The sequence below is a fragment of the Clytia hemisphaerica genome, unplaced genomic scaffold (assembly GCF_902728285.1).
Source record: "Clytia hemisphaerica strain Z4C2 unplaced genomic scaffold, Clytia hemisphaerica genome assembly, whole genome shotgun sequence".
Lineage (NCBI taxonomy): Eukaryota > Metazoa > Cnidaria > Hydrozoa > Leptothecata > Clytiidae > Clytia > Clytia hemisphaerica.
Genome location: NW_027103598.1, coordinates 804,341 through 814,473, shown reverse-complemented (window position 1 = coordinate 814,473; position 10,133 = coordinate 804,341). Strand labels below are relative to the sequence as shown.

General features: G+C 34.8%; 1 protein-coding gene across 1 annotated transcript; it reads left to right on the top strand.

Moving 5' to 3' along the window:
* The first annotated feature begins 1,005 nt into the window (after nucleotides 1-1,005).
* LOC136801904 (delta(3,5)-Delta(2,4)-dienoyl-CoA isomerase, mitochondrial-like) lies at nucleotides 1,006-3,813 on the top strand. Its single transcript, XM_067058584.1, is given in 9 exon segments — nucleotides 1,006-1,084; nucleotides 1,397-1,520; nucleotides 1,694-1,782; nucleotides 2,319-2,557; nucleotides 2,653-2,723; nucleotides 2,828-2,899; nucleotides 2,995-3,145; nucleotides 3,578-3,592; nucleotides 3,594-3,813. Coding segments are annotated over 9 exon segments (924 nt in total). The 5' UTR covers nucleotides 1,006-1,020; the 3' UTR covers nucleotides 3,693-3,813.
* The last annotated feature ends 6,320 nt before the right edge of the window (nucleotides 3,814-10,133 follow it).

The window sequence follows — 10,133 nt, the reverse complement described above, 5'->3', positions numbered from 1 at the left end:
TAAATCCCCACGTTAATTTGTTTCTCCAACCTCTAAAACCTAAAAATTTCAAAATCCCAGCTGGAAATTTTCAAACCAAAACACCAAACCCCCCCCACTATTCTAGGGAGGGATGCACGCTTTGATGACACCATACAAAGGGTCTATTGGATCACAATCTTTCAATTGCATTTAAGATTAGTGTTCAGTTGATTCAAAGTTTGATTAGTTTGATAAGTTCGATTAACACTGGCTGGTTATATTAGAAGAAAGGTCTATCTATCTAGTAGTCATTTAGGGCATCACATTGGTCTATTGAACCAAACTCTCCCATTCAATACAATCGATAATTATAGCTTGGATTTCTTTACAAGCCAATATTTTCAATACAAAGCTGCTTTTTTACTTGTTATGCTTAGATATTTATCAAAAAATAGAAGTATGAAGAGAAAGTAGCAGTTTTATTTAATTAAAATTACTAAATGTAGCTGGGCCTTAAATTTCAAAACAACGGCTGAATAAAGTCTAAACCAAGCTCTATCCGATCTATCAATCAAAACAAAGTTACCGTGAACCAAAATATTGCTTGCGAAAACGAAAGTGACATACAGAAAACAGACATACAGACTACGGCTATTAATATTAAGCAGTTATTGGACAAAGTGGACAAAGTCGAATCCAATATTTTTCATATTTGATGAGACTGCGTCCAAATAAATGGTTTATTATTCGTTCATTGCTAAAATATTTCTCGTTTTCAAACATAATTCCAATTTACATGCTCGTAAATCTGAAATTTTTTTTAAATATGTGGTCTTTCCTAAGCTTGTTTACCTGTTTGATAGCACATCAGATGTCTTGGATCAAGTTTGATAGTCGTTTAGACAATAACAACAGTGAATAACTGTAATTCTTTAAAAGATGGTGTCAGACAGCTGTTGCCTAGAAAAAAATCACCTTGTTTGTACTGGCTGAGGATAAGTTGTTTTTCATTAAAAAATCTAACATTTTAAGTATTCGTCTTCATTTTAGATATAAATAATGTTCAAAAACTCACTTAAAAGGTTGATAACGCAACAACCCAGGAAAGTCATTGGTTTCTCAGGTTTGATTTTCATCTCTTCTTTATTGTGTAAAAATAAACTTAATATGTTTAGTTGATGTAATTGGACATTCTACTCAATAGATACTGCAATAATTATATGGAAGTTAACACATTTTAATATTTTGGGGGGATTTAACCAAAAACGGCCAAATCTACCACATGAAACTTGAACCAAATATCACTAGTTTTATAATATTAATAGCCCATATTCCCAGGACTTCAAAAGGCTTCAACAAATTTGTATAAAGGGTCAAATCATGTGTCAATAAAGATTGAATGATATCTAACCTCTTTTTCCGCTCTATTCTACAGTCAGAAGTATGAGTGGCGATTATCAATTTGAGACTTTGAATGTGGTTAAGCCAGCAGAAAATGTTTTGCACGTGGAGATGAATCGACCCAACAAAAGGAACGCCATGAACCAACAATTTTTCAAGTCAGTTTATTGAAATATTTTCTCTATATTGGGAATATTTAACGTTTATTGTATTGCTTTCTCCATTAAACTCATTCATTAGATACATTGACATTATAATGCTAGAGCAAATGAACGTCCTGTCGAAGATTTAACCACTATTCAAATATGTTTTAATAATTTGTTTACTTCAGAGATATGACAAAATGTTTCACTCATATTGCAGATGATCCACACGCAAGAGTTGTTGTGTTGTCAGGAAGCGGAAAGCTCTTCACAGCTGGTAAGTGAGTTTCAAGAGCCCTGGTGGTGGAGATGCAAATCCAAATTTAACCGCCTCATATTGGTGAATTTTGCTTAGAAGCTAAGAAAACTAAGCATAAAACTTTTTGATCACTCTTCTTTGCCAAAAAGAAAAAAAAAACTGAGAAAAGGGCTTATATTATATTTTCTAATTCTAATGACCTTGTTGTTTCTCTGAAGATAACTGCCACTAAACAGGGCGGCCCTTGTTCTTTCGGCTATTTATGGTCCTTGGAATGATTTAGTAGCCAATAAAATGCTTTCTGCAAAGATTCGATTGTTTTTCCTGTTTTTATGAGAAAAAGTTAATTCTTCGACAGTTTTTTTCTGATTCTTTTGTCCTTCACCTCAAACTCTTTTTAGTCAAATATCATCATTTATATAAAACTGTAGTTAAACTTGAAATAGACAGGTTTAGAAAGGTTTAGATACAGTTGTGTCAAGATTAATTTTGATTTTTGTTTACACATCTGATGGTTTTTCTGTTTCATTTATTCATTTGTTCATTTTATATAGGTTTGGATGTGATGAGTTTTGCCAGTAGCTTGATGCCCACTCCTGATGGAGACGTCGGTCGAAAAGCCTTTAGCATGCGAAAGATGATTAAAGAGATTCAAGATTCGTTGACAGTGATCGAAAAATGTCCACAGCCCGTCATAGCGGCTGTCCATTCAGCTTGTGTGGGTGGTGGTGTGGATATGATTTGTGCTTGTGATATTCGGATGTCCACTGATGATGCTTGGTTTCAAATCAAGGTTTTTATTATAATCTTTTTGTCATTGAATATCTCCCCCTCAAATTTTTTAAAGCGTAGACGTAGCGTTAAACTGAATATCATCCTTTCTTTTAGGAAGTTGATCTTGCATTGGCTGCAGATATCGGTACCTTACAGCGCATGCCAAAGCTCATGGGAAGCCACAGGTACCTGTTGTCTCATCTTTTTTTCAAATACTTGTCAAGCCCGAAAAAAGTACACAATATGTTCTTAACTGTTAAAATTTTTGATTTTCTTTTTTTTTCTTCAGTTTAATTCGTGAATTAGCGTACACAGCACGTCCAATGTATGCAGATGAAGCGCAAAGGAACGGATTTGTCGGGTATACTCTTTGTATCATTACTATAATTCTTCTTTCAACCCTTGGAAAGAGCCTTGGTTTTCTTTTAATCTTCGTTTGGCCTTCCTTTCTTTAAGACGTGTTTTCAAGGACAAGGAAGAGATGATGAAGAGTGCTTTTCGTCTGGCCAAACAAATTGCTTCCAAATCCCCTATCGCCGTCCAAACAACCAAATTACAGTTGAACTACGCCCGTGATCATGGAGTCGATGAAGGTCTGGATTACATTGTAAGTATTCATTTCATCATTTTCATCACATTTTATGTCTCACGGTGCAATGCTAAATATTTGCCCGTTCAAATAGCGAAAGATTTACATCGACGAGCCTCTATCAATGGAGTAAAGCGGATGGCTAAAAGCGAATCCTGATTCCTTTCCCAGACAAAATTCGGCCGGATTTTAGATGACAGATTTGAATATAGCGCTTTCTTTATTTCCACGTTGTACGTTTTTTTGAAATCTGGAAATAAATGTTACTTTCTATTTAGCGTTTGTGTTAAAACCGCACGGACCGCGCGAGCTAGATGGGAAATAAGTGGTTTTGAATTCTACGCAAGATACGTACTCAGTTCTAGCCGTTCTCCAATATCATCCAACAGTAACCATGTTTAGTTTAGGATTTGACTGCCTGTATGTTTTAACTTTTTCCGTTTCTTACAGGCATCGTGGAACATGGGGTTTGCTTCAGACACAAGATATGTTGAAAGCGGCACAGGCTACCATGCAAAATGAGACAGCTTCGTTTGACGATATGCTTCCTCCATCAAAACTATGATCAGAAAAGGATAAGAAACTGGGGAAATGGTCGTACAACGCTAATGTTGACTTCTGTTGCATTCTCCCTGAATTAGATTTGGAAAATCGTTTTTAAGGAAGGATGGAAACAAACCGTACATAGATAACGTCTCTCATTAAATTTTACTTTTTCTTTTTGAACTCTTCACTGTAAGTCTTTTCCAAAGCACCACTACTCTACTGTCCACATTTACATTCTTACATGCTTATAAATATAATAATAAAATGTTTTTGAAATAATATATCTTTTTTAGTTCATGAATTTGATTTATCCGAAATAAATGAATTAAAACACAAGCGAAAAAAATAAGATTACTTAAGATTAACGAGTCACATTAAGAAAAAGTTTTCGAACACAGCTCAAAAGTTATAAGTGAATAGCAAATTTGGCAATTATTTTGAATGATTAATGGGGTGGACAGACCTTTTCAAGTCAAAAAGAAATTATTGAAAATGTGTGGATAACCCCTGGAAATTGGCAAAATTCGTTAAAATACCCTTGAAAAAATTCTTTTTGGACCTACCCCGGTGGGGTAGAGGTCCTATAAATTAACCGATGTCCGTCTGTTCGTCTGTTCGTCCGTCCGTCTGTTACCAGCTTTTCTCAGGATTGGCTCATTAGTTTTTTTTGATTTTTGGCACCATGATGCAAAATGGTAATGCCCAAAATGTGACGGAGCCCGATTTTCGAAAAAAATTTATTTCCGGCCGAAAATGCCGGAAATATGCCGGAAAAACCGGTTTTTTGGCATTTTCTCAAGATTTCATCATTAGTTTTTTCTGATTTTTTGCACAAAGATGCGTATTAGCAATGCCCAAAACTTGGCCGAGTCCGACTTTTGAGAAAAAAATTTTTCCGGTCGAAAATGCCGGAAATATGCCGGAAATCGCCATTTTTTGCAGATTTTCATCGGACTTTTTCCTTATATTTCGTTGTTTTTTCACACAAAAACATTATTAATAGCAATGCCCACCATGAAGCATGGTTCAATCGTCAATAGAACTGAGTTTTGAAGCCGGCGGAACTTTCTAAAAATCGCCGGTGCAGCCCATTTTCGCCGGAAAAAAAAAAAACGGTATTTCTTGATTTTCTCGAGCTGTACTTTATATTTTTTTATGAAATTTTGCACACTGATGCAATCAATGTTTAGAAAAAGGGGTTACGCGCGCTCCAGAACGCTTAAGTACGTTCCTCTACTCTGTTTGCATAGCAAAGACATGTGAGAGTGACAAAAAAAACAAGCCGTAAATGTCACGAATTTAAGTTGCGAAGCGACCCAGAACCTCCTCGATTTGCAAGTTGCAAACAAAAAAATTGAATGACAAACAAACGCCGTATATTAAAGTAAGATGAAAACACTAGACACTCTCAGAGGATCTTGAATTTAAAGAGTTGTCGCAATAAACAGACTGTACCCTTATAATCATAAAGGTTGGTGAGTCCAGTCAAAACACAGATTTGATCTGTAGCGTCATGCTTCACCTTACACCTTTACTTTACAAAATGGAGAAAGTTCTACAATAAACCAAAGAAAATATCAAAATTTCTGAGAGATGAATTTTTTGGAATACTATCATGTGTAAAAATGCTGAAAAAAGGAAGAAAAGTTTAGTACAGACCTTTTGCTATATCCGCAATGTCATGTCTGAATGAATAAAAAACTCAAGCAGACTTATGATAATATTTAAAATCCACTTTAACTAATTATACATTAGTGAATTAATGTTTTAATGTTGAGTTTTTAATTATTTAATATGAAATCGTAAATAGGAAAAGTTCTATTTCCAAAATATAATTCTTTTAAATAAGGGACCACAAATACAGGAAGGCCTTCTGAAGAATATGGGTCATACCTGGTCAGCAAGTCAGTATATAATAAAACTAAATCTCTGAAAATCTAGGATCAGAAGGTCAAGATCTAAAACTTTGTCACATTTTAAAGCACCAGACTTTTTCCTCTTTATTGATGAATGATATTTGTGTCATTTTCATTGTGATATTTTGAATTCATTTAAGTTTTGAGATGAATTTACAAATACATTTTAAAATTTTCAACTTCTTCAGTTGCAAATTCAATACTATTACTTTTCTATTTTGAAAAAATAGGGTCGGTCAGGCCTGCAGAACAATTAATTTGGTCTCACCTAATGCCAAAAAGAAAAAAACTTTCAAACCAGGGAAACGATTTCATTCTTCCAAAAAAATGCAAAAAAGGAAAATTCATGACAAAAGTATTACAGTAAACCACATTTTAGATGCATGCGAAGGAAAGGTCATAAGGCGTCAATCACATATAAGTTGTGTTCGCGTCATTTCCAGCCCCAAAAAGTGAGTTGGTCGGCACTAAAATCGTCGGCAAAGTGCGCTCTGAACCTAGGCAGTCGGTCAGCACTAGAATCATCGGAAAAATGCGCCCTGAACATAGGTTTGTTCGCGCGGCAAGAATTTTCAAGCGCACTAGCTGCATTATGATCTTTGTTACATATCACTGTTGCAAAAAACAGTCGCATAGCGCTTTTTAACGCAAACAATCTTTGAAAAATTACGGACGGAAAGTGTTTTGGCAATTTGTTGCGTTGGGAATTACTTTTTTATCGTTTATCGTTTTGTGTATTGCTAAACTCTTTTTAATTAGTTTTTTACGTTGTAGCTCGTTTACAAGCTTGTTCCACTCGCCTTTTCTGTATGCACTCTTATCAAATCGTGATAGTGACAAGATGTGTGTCAGGAGAAAATCGTTCTCAGAGAAAATCGTTCTTAACTTTTAGAAGCCCTTTAAATTTAAGCCTTTAGTACTCAATCGTTTTGGGCTTTTGCATATCGTGCATTTGTTTGTGGCGAGATATCTTTCGTAGAGATATTATGTGATGAATTTGTAAGTATTTCATAATTTAGTTTCTTCTCTGCTTTCCTTTTAGATTTTGACTATTTTCTACATTTAACCTGTATTCTTGTGATTTTGTCAACAGTAATTTTGTACAAGGTTTTGCTAGTTTTGCCTTTATGTACTTGTTTCTAAACTAGTTTTGTGTTTACTTTCTAGCTGTAAATATACTGTCAAACCGTGACCGTTTTATTGTCCAAAATTCGTCCTCGCCCAAACAAAATTTACAGAAAATTCGGAGACAAGAATCGAACCGAATTTGAAGCATTGGACCGTATCCTATCGTTGGATTGGTTTTCAAAATCGTTTTATTGTGTTGTCGTGCAAACAGTAACATTTTAATTTTTTAATTTTCGTTATGGAATATTTACCGTTTATGTCACAATGTCTTGGTCAACTAGATCGACTCATTTTTGCCTTAGACTCTATTCAAGAAATTGTTCATATCGGAAGAGAGCTGAGTGATTGTTTTAAAGAATTTGCTAATCATGAGCTACATTTGATCGAATTAGGAATTTCTGATGACAGCTTGCTTGAAGACTGGAACGTAAAAGTACAAGAAAGACTGACAGAGATCGTAAATAATTTAAGGCACTTGATTTTGGTTAATGGATCGGAAAATAACAAAACTGAGTTTGAGAAGGTCATTAGTTTATTGGTTTTACAGAAAACAATATTAGGTCATAAATTTGAAGTCGATTTGTACCTCAAAGAGGCAAGATACCGGTTCGAGATAGCGGCCATTTGTGCAGAAGCTGAGTCAAAGTCGCTATCGTTTAAATGTGAGTCTTCTTTGGAAAGTTATGATGTTGTCGAGAAAGCATTTTATCAAGAATATCCATCAATTGTTTTGGAGGAAGACAAAGAAAGATTCAATCTACTTGACCAAATGGAAGCAAGCGAAAAATCTAATGTTCAGGAAATTCAATCATCAAATAATTCACAAATCGAAAGTGAGTTGGTATATCTACGCGAGAGAGAAAAGAAATCGAAAGTGATTAAAAGTGATTTGTTTCAGCCATTAGATTTCGCGCCCGATGTACGAGCTCATCAAGAGAATTTACAGAAGATGAAGACCATCCAAATGTGCAAGATGGCAACTTCAAAGTTTTGGCAAATTTGGGCAAATCAACATCTTAAAGGGCGCTCGAAAATGGCGATGGAGCTCGAAGAAACGGAAGTGCTTGGATATGACCTAAAGGAAGAATTCGTTAAAAGTTTTTCGAACATTGATGAAATAAATGGCATTTCGAAGGCTTGTGTATTTACCCGTCCACCTGATCACTGAACTGCCTTGCATCCGCCGGGGAGTGTTTTGGCAATTTGTTGCGTTGGGAATTACTTTTTTATCGTTTATCGTTTTGTGTATTGCTAAACTCTTTTTAATTAGTTTTTTACGTTGTAGCTCGTTTATAAGCTTGTTCCACTCGCCTTTTCTGTATGCACTCTTATCAAATCGTGATAGTGACAAGATGTGTGTCAGGAGAAAATCGTTCTCAGAGAAAATCGTTCTTAACTTTTAGAAGCCCTTTAAATTTAAGCCTTTAGTTCTCAATCGTTTTGGGCTTTTGCATATCGTGCATTTGTTTGTGGCGAGATATCTTTCGTAGAGATATTATGTGATGAATTTTGTAAGTATTTCATAATTTAGTTTCTTCTCTGCTTTCCTTTTAGATTTTGACTATTTTCTACATTTAACCTGTATTCTTGTGATTTTGTCAACAGTAATTTTGTACAAGGTTTTGCTAGTTTTGCCTTTATGTACTTGTTTCTAAACTAGTTTTGTGTTTACTTTCTAGCTGTAAATATACTGTCAAACCGTGACCGTTTTATTGTCCAGAATTCGTCCTCGCCCAAACAGAAAGCTTATTTGAACTAACACTGGATGATCCAATCGGCGACTAACGATGAATGTATAAAATGCTTTGAAAATTATTGGTAAAAAATCCGATAGATTTCCCACTTTCCGACTGAAAAGTGTCGGATTTTTAAGATAGAAAGTGAGTCGGTCGGAAGACGCGAACACAACTTATTTGTGATCTACGCCTAAGTCATAATTCACGACAAAAGTTTTCCAAGTTTTAAACGCCGGATGAAAGAAATCACCAAATTCATGACAAAAGTTTTCCCCATTTTAAACGCATGTGAAGGAAAGTTCATAGTTCACGACAAAAGTTTTCCCCATTTATAACGAATGCAAAATAAAAGTTAATAGTTACGACAAAAGTTTTCCCCATTTTAAACGCATGCAAAGGAAAAGTTCATAGTTCACGACGAAAGTGTTTCCCATTTTAAACGCATGCAAAGGAGAAGTTCATAGTTCACGACAAAAGTTTTCCCCATTTTAAACTCATGCAAAGGAAAGTTCATAGTTCACGACAAAAGTTTTCCCCATTTAAAACGAATGCAAAATAAAAGTTAATAGTTACGACAAAAGATTTCCCATTTTAAACGCATGCAAAGGAAAAGTTCATAGTTCACGACAAAACTGTTTCCCATTTTAAACGCATGCAAAGGAGAAGTTCATAGTTCACGACAAAAGTTTTCCCCATTTTAAACTCATGCAAAATAAAAGTTAATAGTTACGACAAAAGTTTTCCCCATTTTAAACGCATGCAAAGGAAAAGTTCATAGTTCACGACAAAAGTGTTCCCCATTTTAAACGCATGCAAAGGAAAAGTTAATAGTTCACGACAAAAAGTTTTCCACATTTAAACGCATGTGAAGGAAAAGTTTATAGTTTGCAATAAAATTTTGGTGTATGTGCGGTGTGGTGATCTCCAATCGTCTACATCCATATTCAATGGGATTAGCTAACTTTTTCAGAAGTTAACGTTCTTCGTTGGTCATGTCCTGTGCTGTGAGCGTGATGTATATTCAATTTCAAGTTTCAAGTTTATTTTCGTTTTACGAGCTTGTTAAAAATGTATTCACGAAAACCATCAAGAGAAAAGAGGGCTTGGAGAACTGAATTAATAAAGAAACAAATATTTTGTCCCATGTTTTTCAGGGGCAAATGGTGAATTTCTCTGTTGTTCACGAGAATTCATATTTGAGATGGTGGATATTGAAAAACTTTGATTAATTTTTTGTTACTGTAGCTAATAAATTCAAATACAACGTATGCGTTTTATAACTGAGAGTGATGATACATACAGTTACTACAGCTACAGGTAAATATTCAAAATATATTTTGTATAAATCCCTTTTTTGCTTTTATTTGTTAGTTGTACAGTATACTGGTCTTTTGGGTGTTGCTAGCGCTAGCCTAGGTAAGTTAAGGCCAACAACCCTCAAGTTGGAAAATCAAGGGGCAATGTTGTAGATGAATATCTATACAAAATTTTATACTTCCCTTTGTACTGTTGATTGATGAATATTGATTGGTGCTGCCCTGTCTATCTTCTGTTTGTTTGGTGCTGTCTACTGTTGATGGGGTATGAAGAAATTTGACTTGAATACAAGCTTCTTTGCATTGATACTCAAAATTCTATATTCAATTATAACATAGAATATGGTCCTTGTGGAAATAGCTC